At 42.0% G+C, this 15,460-nt stretch overlaps 1 protein-coding gene across 2 annotated transcripts; it reads left to right on the top strand.

The window, feature by feature from the left end:
* The first annotated feature begins 683 nt into the window (after positions 1-683).
* Positions 684-14,267, top strand: LOC113415757 (acylamino-acid-releasing enzyme-like). Of its 2 annotated transcripts, none has more exons than XM_026673294.2 (22): positions 684-798; positions 2,397-2,526; positions 3,881-4,007; positions 4,666-4,756; positions 5,039-5,114; positions 5,406-5,563; positions 6,478-6,615; positions 7,220-7,311; positions 7,750-7,790; positions 7,876-7,997; positions 8,539-8,599; positions 9,293-9,390; positions 9,782-9,833; positions 9,991-10,079; positions 10,259-10,397; positions 10,540-10,623; positions 10,723-10,803; positions 11,236-11,324; positions 11,731-11,921; positions 12,002-12,104; positions 12,209-12,315; positions 12,518-14,267. In XM_026673294.2, exons 1-22 carry the CDS (start codon positions 787-789, stop codon positions 12,618-12,620), a joined length of 2,184 nt encoding a protein of 727 aa, XP_026529079.1. In that variant the 5' UTR covers positions 684-786; the 3' UTR covers positions 12,621-14,267. The 2 variants fall into 2 exon arrangements, with proteins under 2 accessions (XP_026529079.1, XP_026529078.1); XM_026673293.2 differs by having other exon boundaries at positions 723-843.
* The last annotated feature ends 1,193 nt before the right edge of the window (positions 14,268-15,460 follow it).

Raw genomic sequence — 15,460 nt, 5'->3', positions numbered from 1 at the left:
CCCTCCCTTCACTAACCCAGGGATGGGCGTGGCCCAGGGGCCATGAGTTTGACAGTCCTAGCTTAGAGGGATGTAATGCACTAGGAAGCGTTATATAAGTCTAAGTGCTATTGCTAAGAGCTATTCCCCAAGAATCACATTGGCCAGGAGTGATTGGGGCAGGCAGATGATGCCTTCCTTCAGATATGGAAGAGACCATCTCACTCCAGCCTGTCATACAGGGCTAAAAAGTGAGCTGTGCACACTTTTCGGAAAATGGGCTTCTCCTCCCCCCCCCCGAAACAGTGGTATCTCCCAGGCACCCCTCCCAATCACTGAAGCAACCGCGCCTTTTTCCAAGGATGAGCAGCTCCTGAAGCCACGCCCACCTCCCTTCCCTTCCCCAATCCTCACGGCTTAAACGCTGTATTATTGGCATCTGACGTTTAAGCGGCTAAAGGTTTGCTGGCTTCCTATTGGAAAAAGAGCCCGTCTTCGGAGAGGAAAAAAAGGAAGCCCCGCCCTTCCTCTGAGCCGATTGGGCAAACTTACGATGCCTCGGATCCAAAGCCTGCGCGTCCCCGCCCAAGCCGCCTCTCCGCCCGCCCTGGATAGGGCTGAATCGCCTCTCCAGGTGGAGGAAAGCTTGCCAGCTCTCCTCCCTTACGGGCCGGCTCTATTTGACGGACAGGCCCGGAACCAATCATAACAAAAGGAGCTCAAAGGTGACGTTTCCTCCTTCTCGAGGGGAATCGAATCGGGGCTTTCCGCGACTTTCTCGGGAATCGGGGCGACGACCGGAGAGCCATGGAACCCCCGGTGAGGGATCGTCAGGGGCCGGACGCGCGTGTCGGGGAACGGCGGGTGGGTAGGCAGCTCCCTGTTGCACGGCGCTCCCCCCAAGGCCGTCGTGTGATGGGGATGGCGCTTAGGGCGAGGGCGGGCTGGCGTTCCTCTTCTCCTCTCTCTCCGTGTTTATTCCTGGCAAGGCTGCCTTGTTTCCCTTCTTCCAACGCCTTCATTGCACAGCGCGAAGTTCAACAGGTGCAACCCCTCCATGCATGTCGCCGGTAGAAAGACACCCTTTCCTTCATGTGGCTGCTTGCTGCGATAAAGCCATCGGCGGAGAGGGCGTCCCGGGAAAAAAAGAAAAAGAAAAGAAAAGTCACCTCGCATAGCCATTAGACGGGATCTCTACCCTCGGAAGAATAAAAGACGTCAGGAGCCGAACTTTCCTTGATTGTGCCGACGCCCGTCCGAATGGAAGCCCTGCTTTTCAATATTCCTTCTTTGCGCTTTTCTTTTGGGATTGCTTGCTCGGCTTAGAGCAGCACCTGTGGGGACTGCTTCCAGGACCCGCTTCCTGGTGCCAATTTTATCTATTTTACTACTCCTGTTCCTGCTACTGTTTATGTCATTTGTGCAGTTCGGTGAAACAAGTTGCCATCCATTGGTTCCTGTGGGTGAACCGGCTGAGTGGCAATGAATGAGGTGGGGCTGAGTTGGAAAGTAGCTTCTACCTGGCCCATTCATTCTGTTCATCCTGGCATCGGGCAGTTCACTTCGGCAGTTCCATCTGCATGTACAAAAGGATAAGTGTATTCTATCTGTAGCACTTCTGCCCTTCATGGGGATAATTCCAGTGATTTGGGAGAGAATAAAGGTTAGGAGCTTCTGATAGAATTGACCCCTTGCCCTGCAGAAGGTCAAAAATTGTTACATATTCCCATATTGTTGGGTGCAAACTGCCATAGAGCTCCCAGCCCATGCATTTCCTGGTCCCTGCTTTTCACTCAGAAACCATTTTTACAACTTGACTTTGGGCCATCAGATCGTTTTCGACTCCTAAGCGATAGATTTCCTCCATGGCAACCTATCCTTAACTTTTTCTTTCAGGACCCCCAAGGATGCAGTCACTGAGTCCATCCATCTTGCTTCTGCCATCTTCTTCCCTTCCACCTTTCCCAGCATTTGAGCCTTCCCCAGAAAGCTGGGCCTTTGCATAATGTGTGCTGCAAAGTAGGATCATTTGAGCCTGGTCATATGTGCCTCAAATGAGAACTTGATGTGTTCAATGATCCATTGGCTTGTTTTCTTGGTTGGCCATGGTATTCTCAGATGTCTTTGACACCAAAATGCAAATTCCTCCATACTCTTCCAATCCTCCTTCTTCAGAGTCCAACTTTCGCTTCCATAGAGTGTCACAGGGAATGGCTTCTATGATTTTGGCCTTTGTAGGTCTGAACACATATGCCATTTACATTTTCCAAGGCTTTTGTGGCTGTTGTACCAAGCATTAGTCTGTGACATAATTCCTTTACTGTTGGTTGCTAATTTGAGCAAATGGCTGATGCCTTTCTCTTGAGTCCATCACAACTAATTATGGCCCTTTATTTCTTTATATTTGTAATGTATAGTTGCTGAATGATACTGAAGAAATAGCTGCTTTGTACCGTGATCTGAGCCAGTATCCTTCTCTTTCCCATGCTTGTATTGGACCTGAAGTAACCACTCAGTATGGTGGCAAACATTGCAATATTTATACAGGTAAGCTCTTTAAAGTTGAATCCACATCATTCGGTGTAGATTTGGCTCCATGGAATTTAAATAGTTGTTGTTCAATATTGTTATCAATGGTCAAATGTAACATTAGGCCCTAGGTCCCATTAACAAAATAAATCAGGAGACTAAGCATAAGCATTACTTTTTTCTAGCTCTGTGTTTGATTGACATCTTCCTTTTTTCCTGATGATCCCAAGAGATTAAAAACTCAAAAACAGTAGCTGTAAGAGTTTCTATTGCAGACAAAGGATGAGAAGGATAGGTCATCACTGACAACTATAACTTCTTTTGTGTTTCCCCTATTGGATGATGGTGGACTTTTTTTAAACCACTTCACGCAAAAAAAGTGTTCTACCTTGTTTCTCCAACACGGCCTCCACCAATAGGAAGGCCCAGCATGATTTCTAGGCATGAGGTGAAATTAAGCCCCACTCCCAAAATTTAGGCCTATTTAAAACATGTGTTTCCCCGCCATTTTTCACATTGTTCGTTAGAACTACACGAGGTGAAGAGAAATGGGGGGGAAGGGCGGGGCTGGGGAGAAAACTTGCCTTTAGGAGTGCCCTCCAGGTAGACTAGGCTAGAATACCCTGATCTACCAATAGAACATCAGCCGATAGAAACTCCCCGAAGGCAGAGTCCCCAGCCACTTTGGGGCGAGGCGTGGCTGCCTGTGTCCCCTTGCCATTAGTCAGTGTCTTTCGGGCGATGGAAGCTCCCCAAGTGCAGTCACCAGCCACTTCGATCGGCCAGTAGAAGCAGCCTCGGGGCGAGCGCATACACACACACTCCCCTCGCCGCGAGGCCGCTTCTACCGGCCGATCGAAGTGGTTGGTGACTGCACTTGGGGAGCTTCCATCGCCCAAAAGAGACTGCCTAAAGGCAAGGGGACACGGGCAGCCACACCTCGCCCCGAAGCAGCTGGGGACTCTGCCTTCGGGGAGCTTTCGTTGGCCGATAGAAGCGGCCTCCCGGCGAGGTATGTGCGTATGGGCCGCTCTAGGTGGGGGAGGAAATTAAGTCACCCCCGAAAAGACAGCCTAGCCGTTTTTTCGGGGGTCAAAAAAAAAATAAGGCCCGGCCTTATTTTGTGAGAAACACGGTATTAAAGAAAGCATTATGGATGATAATTTCCTTAATGAAAATACACTGCATTGGGAGGTTTTCACAATACATTAAACCTAAGCTAAGAAATCCATTTGATAACTTGATGCAGTGTGTGAATCCAATTCTGATAGTGATTCTCTGCATTCAATAAAGGCTTTTTTCTATTGTGCCAGAATAGACAGAAGTCGAACTCTTTACGTACGTCAAATAATAGTAAAATCTCTACTTACAGAGTGGTCACAGCGGGACTTGGAGAGAGCTGAAAATGTGAAATTCTGCCGTCAGTACCTTGTTTTCCATGACAACCAGTCCATCATCTATTCTGGCCCCTCGGGAAATTGCACTGAAGTCAAAGGAGAGTAAGTCTAGACTGCATTGGTCTCTTCTTGCTACTGACCTAAGGAACATGTGGAATATATTACTTAAATTGGTCTGGCATTTATTGAGACTAATTTGAGGATTCCCACCCCTGGGCAGGGGATTTTTTAAAAGCCAGCTTTGAAGATCCAGTTTGGTCTAGTAGTGGTTAAGGCACCAAGCTAGAAAGTGGGAAATTGTGAGTTCTAATCCCACCTTTACCATGAAAACCATCTGGGTGACTTTAGGCCAGTCACTCAATCTCAGGCCAAGCCACATCACAGGTTTGTTGTTGTGGGGGGAAAAGGAGGAAGAAGGTATATTGAATTTGTTCACTGCCTTGAATTATTTGTAAAAATAATAAAGGCGGGGATACAAACAAAAAGATGCCCAGGCTCTTCTGCCCTATGATTTTATGATTCCATATAGAATATGTATTATATATACGAACACAATTATATAGACGAACACTATACAGAAGCCTGATGATGGCAGATGAGATTCTGCCAAAACGTTGCTACAACTTTAAAAGCACAACTATAATGACGTGGGAAAATACCCGAACAAAACTGAATACCATACATGTAAGTACCCGCGAAAACTTAAGAAAACATATATAGATATATATATATTATATATCTATATATATTTTTCACCTAGACTGCTCAGTCGGGATTCTCCAAGTGGAACTCAAAAAGCTGTTGTGCGAAAAATGAGCCATAGCAAAGGCGAGGAAAAACAGTTCCTGGAGGTATGTTGGCCTGCTTCACTCCTGCTCAGTAAGGCTTCATGGCTTGTGGGGGGGTTGCTCAATAGCAATTTCCACTTTTGTCTCATTCTTAAATTGCTTCTGTCTGTGGAAACAATGTTGCAACAGCTACGATTTGTGGGGGTTGATTTATTTTTCCTGCAGGAAAGGAAATATAGTTTGTTTTTTCCCCCCCCCACCCTGAGGCCCTTGTCAGGGAAGCCTTAATGATTTCAGTGAGGAAAAGGCTCTGTGACCTAAACTGTAGTGTATCTGCTCTCATAGGTATGGGGAAAAAACCGGAAGGTGAAGAGCATCGAGTTGACAGCTCTAGAGAAGCATGGCCAAGTATATGATGACGGTAAGGCTTTCTATAAGTTTCTGTTTCAGTTCCTAAGAGGCAAGAGACCAGCTCTGTATAAGGGCAAATAGTAGGAAAACCTTGGTTAATCTTGGAAAAAGAAAGTCTTGTCTTTTAATATATTTGAGGGATGGCTTAGAGAATCCAAAATCATGTTTGGGTGATAGAAAGATTTTAAAACTATGCCCACTACACTGTTGCCTTCTGATAGAGGCTAATGGGATACAGCTTTGGGGGGGGGCGGGGGAATGCATATGCTTGAGCCTAACAGTTATCATCATCTGTTCCCAGATCAGTTTGGCTGTTTGGCCTGGTCACACTCAGAGACTCACCTTCTCTACGTGGCAGAAAAGAAGCGTCCCAAGACAGAGTCTTTCTTTAAGCCCAGAGCCCCTGAGCTGAACACTGAAGAGGAACTGGCCAAGACCGAACGAGACAAAGCAGTAAAGGTTGCGTGGACATTCCCTTTTATAATTTCCCAGCAAGCCAGCCTTTCTGTTTTCTTTGATCTAGAAAAGCTGTCACACTTGTCCTTTTAACAATCTGGATAGGAAATAGTTAACCCAAACACAAGTTTTCAGGACTCTGGTTAATAATTCATCCATCAAAGGGGAGTTGCATAGCATTCAATAAATCCCTGACTTTGAAATGAGCCTCCAAGATGTAGACAATTTATAGTGACAAAACTGTCTTCTGGTTTCTTAAAGCCCTAGAGTAGAGGAGACTGAAAACTCCCACTTCCATGAATGCAGGTTTTTTTATTATTATTTTTATGAGCATCTGCATCTGTTCATTCTTTTGGTAACTGCTGCTTAACTTATTATCAGTGTGACAACCAACTTTTAAAGAGCAATTTGATAACCTGAATAGTTCTGTTTTGAGTGCTTTGATATTTAAGTCATTAAATCAGCCAGGGACCTGATTTTCAAGTTCTGGATAGCATTCATCTTCTATCCAGTTTCTTAAGAAGTATTCGTGTTGTTGCCTGTTCTTTTGAATGAAAGTTAGCTCCTTGCTGGGTGCGCAATACTTGATATCAGCATCCAGGAGAAAGCATCGTATTCTTTTCTGCATCATGAAAATAGCTTTAACATGATCCTTTGGGAATCTGATGACTGCATCTTGATCTGTTCTGAAGGAGTAACAGCTATCTTCTACAGCAGTTTAAGTTGCTGTGACCTGTTGTAAAATTATCGCATCCTCAAGAAAGGTATGCCTTACAACATTCTCGGTCTTGATAGATGTTAAGTTCAAACAGTAATGTGAACCATGGCCATCTTCCAGACAGGTGAGAATCCTGTTGCTAGCATGCCATGTATCTCAGGGAGGCGCTGTTTTTATGCTGTTTTTATGCCTTTCTCAGGGAGAGCAGTTTGTATTTTATGAAGACTGGGGGGAAACTCTGGTGGCTAAGAGTATCCCTGTACTGTGTGTATTAGACATTGAGAGCAACAATGTTTCCGTGCTGGAAGGTGTTCCAGAATATATCTCACCTGGTCAGGTCAGTACGGAGCACTTGGAATGTGGGGTGGTTGATTACCTGCAGTTTAATTATGATTGAATTTATATATGCTTGCTATATTTTGTTGCAAAGAATATTATAGCTATGCTACAACTACCTCAGAAAGAGCCAGTTTGGTGAAGTGGTTAAGGCATCATGCTAGAAACCAGGAGATGGTGAGTTCTAGATGGTGTATTGCCTTGGGCACAAAGCCAGCTGGGTGACGTGAGCTAGTCACTTTCTCTCAGGCCTAAGGAGGCAATGGCAAACCATTTCTGAAAATCCTTGCCAAGAAAACTGCAGGGACTTGTCCAGGCAGTCACTGAGAATTTGACACAATTGAACAGAAGAAATAAAAGCTGCTATGTAATGAAATATTCATCCTTTGGGAAGCAGAAAAACTATCTTCCTGGAAATAGCATCTTATATCTACCACGTCAGATTCCCAGGCAAAAGGATGGCTTGTGTGTCCTGTTCACTCATTGCAAATATTGCTTTCCCCCCCCAAGCTACCTGTCTTTCTATTCTGAAAGATGGTTTCTGAAGTAAAATCTTAACTTTGCCCATCTCTTCAAACTTAACATTGTCTTCTCCCTGCTTTAAGGCTTTCTGGACTCCAAATGACACAGGAGTGGTATTCACTGGCTGGTATCATGAGCCTTTCCGTCTAGGCTTGAAGTACTGCATCAATCGCAGGTGAGTCTCCTTCCAAAAATTGGAGGAGAAATCCAAGTGGGACTTGACTGTCTATACTGCAAGAGGTGCATAAAATCCAATATTAAGCAGATAAACGCAGGAAAGTTCCTTTTCCCAGGATAATTTGGGGTATAGTATTGGTTTTCTCCCCAAAAAATAGCATTTAAAGGAAAAGGGCATAGTTGTGATATCTGCCATCCAGGGTGATAAAGGAACATCCAAATATACACCGGGATTGTTTTTTATTCTAGTATTGTCCATTTCTAAGATCATTGGAGATGAGGTTCAGTTGGACAAGGCATAATTCTTTTTTCCATTTAAGGATTGAATAAAACAGTAGCTTAATTTTAAAAGAAATGTATCTCTTTACCCTTTTCCTGATCAGTCTTATATGATCCCTTCCTACATTACCACCAGCTGTTTCCCTTCTGCCCCCAGATCATCACTTTTCCATGTCGATCTGACAGGTGGTCAATGTGGTGAGTACATGAATCCATCTTACCTCCCAGTCAGTGCATTCTAGTGGTGATTTCTCTTATGTCATTACCTCCCCTCCTATTACAGAGCTGTTGTCAGATGACAACAAGGCCATTTGGTCTCCACGGTTGAGCCCAGACCAGTGTCGCATTGTATACCTGGAGAATCAGGCTTCTGGACCTCATCAGCAATGCAGCCGTATCTGCATGGTGAGCACTGATTTTGAACTATTGGCACAGAAGCAATTGCATCTAGTCAAGTCATTTGTTTAGTCTTTAATTTATACAGGACTTTTCAGCTCTTTGTAGTCTCAAGAATTTGAACGTCACATATTGTGGTCAGAGTTCTTAAGGATCCTGAGTTTAGTTTGATCTGATTAGACTAGGGACTTCTGGGAGTTTGGGATGGCTGTTATGGATTAGGAGAGTTGCTTCTTCAACAACCTTGTGAGAGAAACGGAGGGAGAAGTCTGTAATGAAAGTAAGGCGAATGAGGTCAAATGTTTTCTACCTGCAGCAATTTTGATCTTCCAACCTTGGAAGTGATGATACCTTTTGCTGCAGGAGAAGTACATCAATAGATTTATGAAGTATCACTTTATTCTATATATTTTCTCATTCATACATTACCTCACTCTATTCTGATTTTTAGTGGTTAGCAGCATAGCTTTCCATGACATTTCTTAATTTGAGAGGCCAGGAAGTTGTTCCTGCCACATCCCAGTTTGATACCTCTCAACCTTTTTTTCAGTATGACTGGTACACAAAGCTCACTTCCGTCATAGTGGATATTGTCCCTCGACAGATCCAGGGTGAGTAATACAATACAAATGGCATTCTGAACTATGGATGTAAAATAATTTCTCTTGGATTTTTTGCTCCACGTGAATCTGTGACAGGAGAAGCATTAGATTCAAAACAATCTATCCTTAATTCTACCTTCTAAACACAAGAAATAATTTAGTGGCTGGGAAATGGCATTCATTTTTTTTAATGCAAAGGATTTCTTTAGAATTCCTTCCAGGCTTTTGTTTTTCAACCTTTGGAAATCCTGATAAGAGTACTGCCGGGTATTTTCTATAGGAGCGTCTTCCTTCTCTGGCACTTCTTGGAAGGATCATGTTAACATGTTTACACTGCCAATCTAGGAAGTGCTTAAAAAAGAAATACTTATGAAATAAATAAAGCCCAACCCATACTTGTTTCATATTTTCTTTAAAAATAAAAGCTGAAAAGAATCCCTTACTATCCTCACAATAATAAGTATAATTCTTATTCGAATAAGCCAATCTGTGAGGGGGATTTTTTTTCTGAAAAACTGGAAAATGCCAGTTCTGAAATCTGGTAAACAAAAGGGGATTTGTGAACACCTGCACATATCTATCCTAAATATGTGCAATGCAGAACATTTGGAGAATCTGGTGAAATATGGTTCCCAATGGAGCCTTACTGTCTTAACTTCATGAAATCAACAGCTGCCTGCATGAATTTGCTCTCTCTTGCAGATGGATTTGCTGGAATCTATAGCACAGCACTGCCTGAGCATTGCTGGGCAGCAGACAGTCAAAGAGTTGTGCTGGACACAACTCAACGCAGCAGGCAGGTAAGGATATTTGCTGGATTGTTAGGCTGAGCCAAGAGTATTTTGCACAAACTAAATGTATCCAGTCTGGCAAACCTCTAAAGGTCCTTCCAGATAGATGGTTTTTAAGCATGAGGTCTGCTGAATCAAGGAATAATCTAAACGTAAAGTCACGTGGAGATTTCCAAACTGATCTAGGTTTATAACAACATAAAGTCACCTGTAGAGATGGTTGTGGGTTATGTGGGTCCTGGCATTTGTTGTCTTTATTTTATTTTCCTTTCTGTTCTATATTAGTCTCACACGTTTAATTTGTTATAAATTCTGGTATGGTATATGAACATGTACATATATGGTGTGTGTGTGTGTGTGTGTGTACACAGTAGATCCTTCATATGTTGGTTTTTCCTAGGAGCTGATTGTGGTGGATATGGCATCAAAAAGTGTATGTTCACTCACCAAAGGTAAGTGTACATTTTTCCTCATCCCATTGACCTGAGAAATCCCATGGGGAAAATGCTAATATATTAGCTTAGAACCAAATTAGGTATACTTCTGCTTGAATAAGGAAGTTACCCCCACAGAAGCATTGATATTATTTTTTTTCCTTTCCTAAACTAGGCTCTTCTCTTGGAAGCTGGGTGCTGCTCACCATTGACAGAGATCTGATGGTGGCCAGATTCTCCACTCCTAACTCTCCTCCTATGCTTGTAAGTTCTCTGTGGCTAGACATTTAGCAAAAGAAACCTGCTAGAAATCCTTCAGCTTAAATGTCATGTTTAAGTGCCTTCCACCCAACATCAGTTTAAACTCTGCATATCCAAGTATTATTGACCAAATAATATAGAAACTAATGCTGGGTATCTCTTAATAATTTATCTTACTGCAGATGGTAGCTTTTCTGCCTCCTGCAGGCAAGGAGGCGGATGTGAACTGGGTATGTCTAGAAGAAACCAGTCCAATTCAAGGTATTAGTTGGGATGTCCATATTCTTCAACCTCCTCCAGAACAAGACAATCCCCAGTACAGTGAGTATCCTGAGGGGGAAATTTTGTACCAATTTAACCATCTGTTATTTTTATGCTTCAATATGAGTTGCTTTTCTACAGAAAAACTTGAAAGACTGATAGTGATTTTCCTTAACCTGCAAATTAATTCCTGTATTCTCAGGAGGCCTGGATTTTGAAGCCATACTGCTCAAGCCCACCCAGGTACCAGAGCAAACCAAACTTCCGTTAGTGGTGTCACCACATGGTAAGTTGCTTGTCTTGTTCCCTTCCCTCATCCTGGTCCTGTATAATGTCATTCCCTCACCATTCATCTGAGCTTGACTCCATTTTTTTTTCTTGAAAGGAGGCCCGCATTCAGTGTTCACCACCACCTGGATGCTGTATCCAGCAGTGCTCTGCCGAATGGGATTTGCTGTGCTGATGGGTGAGTAATAATCTCTTTCAGACATCAAGATGCCTGCTGGGTCATCTGGCTTAAGGACTGTAGTCAGATATACATGCGCTGGGCAGCCATCAGATCCTCCTTTAAGCAAGCAGTGATAGATAATATAACTGTGATAAGCAGTTCAAAACTCTTTGACATGGAAATTATTTTAGAAAGGCAACCTTCCTCAACCTTGTTTCCAGATGTGCATGGGCATAAATCTCTTAGCAGTCTCAGCCACACAATCATATTCACAAGAAGCTGGAGTCTTTTGATACTAGAGCTATGTCAGGGCTAATTCCAATAGTAAAATCCAGAGCTTCTAACATTATTGGAGGCATTTGTCATTGTAGTGAAATCTTGCTAAGGCAAATAAGTTTGAAATCAGAGAAAGGTTGGCTACCTTAATATCGTGCTTTCCCTCTCTTTAAGTGAATTACCGAGGATCTTTGGGCTTTGGCCAGGATAGCGTGGATTCACTACCAGGAAATGTGGGTTGCCAGGATGTCAACGATGTGCAGGTAAGAAAGTCCCTTCCTCCATTTCCAACAAGAGTGCTCACTACGTGGAGAAATGTATATATTTTCTGTAGCGAGAAGGGGATTCAACTGTCACCAAGGAGAATGTCTGTTTATATTCCCTTGCCAGATCAAATTCTCAGTAGGATAAGTGTGAAATTCTTGTGAGACTCTACCTCCTTTAAAGATATGTATAATATATTTGTTCTTATATATACAAGAACAGGAAACTTTAACACAAGGGTCTATCCAAATGTAGTTTGTACTTTTCAAGGTATACATTGAGACAACCTAATCACAGTGCTTTCAGAACTCAGTTAAACATTTGGAGTTGCTTTGTTCAAATGTCTATTCAAGATGCCGTAGTGCTTGCTCCCACAGTAATTGTAACCTTTTCTTTTCCTTGTAGTTCTGTGTAGAGCAGATGCTACAGAAAGAACCTCTGGATTCAAAGAGAGTAGCTTTGCTTGGGGGATCCCATGGAGGTTTTTTATCTTGTCATCTCATTGGCCAATATCCTGCCACGTATAAAGCCTGTGTGACCAGGAATCCTGTAGTCAATATGGCCTCGATGATTGGAAGCACTGATATCCCCGATTGGTGAGTATTTATGAAAAACTATGTTCTCCCTTTTGAGCAGATGCTGTCATTACTGATGCCTGCTCTGTGACTTCTTCTAGGTGCATGACTGAGGTTGGGCTACCCTATGACCAAGCTGCTCTCCCAGTTCCTGAACAATGGGAAAAGATGCTGCTTCATTCACCTATGCAGTTTGTTGACAAGGTATATCTTTCCCTCCCTTTTTGTATATCCATTACTTTCAGACCCTCATATTTTTTTTCTTACTTTCAGTATTCTGATTTCCTTCTTACATTTTTTTCCCTTAGGTTCAAACACCAGTTCTCCTGTTGATTGGACAAGAAGATAGACGTGTTCCCCCCAAGCAAGGCTTGGAATATTACCGTGCACTTAGGTCCAGGGGTATTCCAACCCGGTAAGCTTCTTGGGTAGAATTGAAGAAATTGGGGGGTCTACAAGAGGGTTTTATGAAATCAGAGGAAAAACAGAAATACATGCAACTGGGGCAGGGGGGATGATAATCTGGGCAGAAGATGGGGCTGAAATGATGATAGGGAGGGAAATGTCAGCAACATAATTGTATATTAGCTGATGCCTCTGTTTCTTCATATTTCTAGGATGTTGCAGTATCCAAGTGATAACCATGCACTATCCAGTGTGGAGGCTGAGGCAGACGGTTTCATGAATATTGCACTCTGGTTTCTCCAGCATATGAAATAACAATTATAGAAGCTTGTACTTTTGGGTTGAGGCCAGCTAACAGAAAGTCAAGTCTCTTCAGTTTGAAAGACCTAGTAGCTGATTGGTACTCTGATCCCTAGTCTCCAAAGTGTGAACAGGCACATAACAATGTGGACATCATCCTCGTAGGCCTCAATTGTGCTACAGAGAGAGAGGCTACACTGGCCAAATATATTTGATTTGCCAAATTTAGCATTTTATTAATAATATCACCATTATAACTATGCAGAACGGCCAAGTACTAGAGCACTGATAAATATTCCCATTAGACGGTATTAGAATCTGTAATTTCATTTAAATGATTGGCGCTAAACTGAAAATGAATTTCAGAAATCAAGCTGCAGAATATATCCTTGGGATAATCTTATTAATTTCTGAAAATTATCTAGTTTGAATACTTAGATTGGGAATGACTGGAATGCAGTATTTTGAAGAAGTGATGTAAAATCATTAACTTGAAATCTAAAGAATGAAGTTATGTTTCACAATATTAAGTTTCTTGATGGCTTGAATTGGAGAGACCTGATATTGTGGTGTATGTGAAAAGAATCTGGGTATTGTTGACCACAAGTTAAACAAAGCCAGCAGTGTGATGCAGCTACTAAAAAGGCAAATGTTATTTCAGAGTGTGTTTACAGGAACAGAGTCCAGATCATAACTGTTCCACTCTACTCTGCCCTTGTCAAAACCCTTTTGGAGAACTGGGTCCAGTTTGGAGCACCACATTTGAAACAGCGCAATAATGTAGAAGCGAGTTCAGAGGAGGTCTACTAAGATGGTGAATGAAGTGGAAATCATGTTTAGCCTACAGAGCGACAGCTAAGGGAAGATATGATAGCAATCATCAGATATCTAAAGAGTTGTTTCACAGATGAGGGAATTGATTTATACTGTTTCCCCAGAGGACAGGAGCAGAACCAAAGGTTAAAACTACAGTGAAGCAGGTTCAGGCTAGACATCAGGATCAACTTCCTGATTGTATTACTTGTCAGCCAGCGGTAACTTCTCCTTCACTAATGTATTCAAGCAGTAATTGGAAGCTCATCCATCACACATGCTGTGGTGGATCCAAGACTCTGCAAATTGGACTAGATGACTTCTTTGGTCCCTTCCAAATCTGATTCTATGAATCTGTTTGACAGTGAGCTTTAATAGCTGTAGTAATAAGTCACAACATGTTAAGGGTTGTCTAGGAAAGAAAAATAATTTACTACCAGACCAAAGAATTACTGTCATTACAGTCTGTGCACAAGTACCTTGCAATAAGCCTTTTTAATAGACTGATTAGCTTTGGAATATGCCTGCTATTTGTTCTCACATGAAATCACACATCTTTGTTCACTGAGAAATAATTATTTAAAGGAACTTAATTGAGAAAATAACCTGTTACTTGTCCTATTAATAAAATGTTCTCTTTTTCCCTCTGAAAGAATGGTTACATTAAAATATACTCCTTCATAAGATAAATTCTGATTTACCAGACCAGCGATTTGAATAAGGACTTCAGTTTCCTTTATTTGTTGTTTCATACTGCACTGCTTTATTTTGATTTGTAGTGATGCTGCACTGAGTAATGTATTGCAGGCCATGGGTTGTAAGAATGTGCTATAAAAGAAATTTTATTGATATTTTTATTGAACTAAATACTTGATCTTTGCCACTTGCTTCCGGAACTGAATATTTCAGTTACAGCCTTCTCTTAAGCAGTTTATAGAGTCAGCATATTGCCCCCAACAATCTGACCCCTCATTTTACCCACCTCAGAAAGATGGAAGCTTGAATCAATCTTGAGCTGGTCAGGATCGAACTGCTGGCAATCAGCAGAATTAGCCTGCAATACAGCATTCTAACTACCACCACTTTTCCGGCAAAACCAAATGTGTTAAAGGAGATGTGCATGGTGAGCAATTTAGCTAGATGAATCTATGTGTTGTACATATATAACAAAAATAATGCAAGGTTGTCGTCTGCCTACAATAATATTGGAGCTTGCCCAAGGTAGTTGTCAAATTACAACTGAAGGAGTCAGAAGTTACCTATCCACTAAGTTGTGATGGTAGTAAAGCAGTTCACCACATAATCATACCTGGTTTTATGACTTTTTTTGCAGTGGTCAATAAGTGAATTCAGTTATAAAGCAAACTCATTTTTGCTGAAAATAAAAGGAATCTTGGTTTTTAGCAAAAACATCCAAAAATGCAGTCGTGACCATAGGATGCTGCAAATGGCCATTAATGCAGACTGCTTGCCAAATGTCCAACATAGTCATGTGACTAATATGTGTGTACATGAGTGAAATTCAGAATTAGGTCATAAGTACTTTTTTAGAGGAAGACACCATTGTAACTTCAAATGGTCACTAAACATGGATGCAAGATTTCCTTTGATCAAATAACATGGATTAGGGATATGCATGTTCTTTATAATAGAAGAACATAACATTTTATATTCCCCCTAAGTGAATTTAGCCTCTAGCCGCAATGTTTGTTGAAAGTATTTCTCTTCTGCCAGAATGACTTCTGGAGTGCTTTACAAATGAATCCAGAGAATCTTTGCCTAGGAAGACACAAGACGAAGGGATAACTGGGTGAAAAAGACAAAGGGAAAAAAGGCTTAATCTGATACTGTGAAAATACCTGATTCTTGTAACTGGTGAACTGGATAGTGTAGGTCTGTAAGCAGCTGGCATGAAAATCGGCTCAAAGAGGAAAAGCAAAAAATAAAAGATCCATTTCCTTAGTAGAATAAATGATGCTTTTTCATCAATTATGATGGCCCTGCTCTCTTTCTAAGAGTTTCTTTTTGTTGTTAGCGTGCCT

Source organism: Notechis scutatus, chromosome 2, assembly GCF_049901735.1.
Source record: "Notechis scutatus isolate UNSWTSFEM ecotype Mainland chromosome 2, rNotScu1.2, whole genome shotgun sequence".
Lineage (NCBI taxonomy): Eukaryota > Metazoa > Chordata > Lepidosauria > Squamata > Elapidae > Notechis > Notechis scutatus.
Note: the sequence above shows the minus strand (reverse complement) of the source record. Positions and strands in the feature narration are given on the sequence as shown.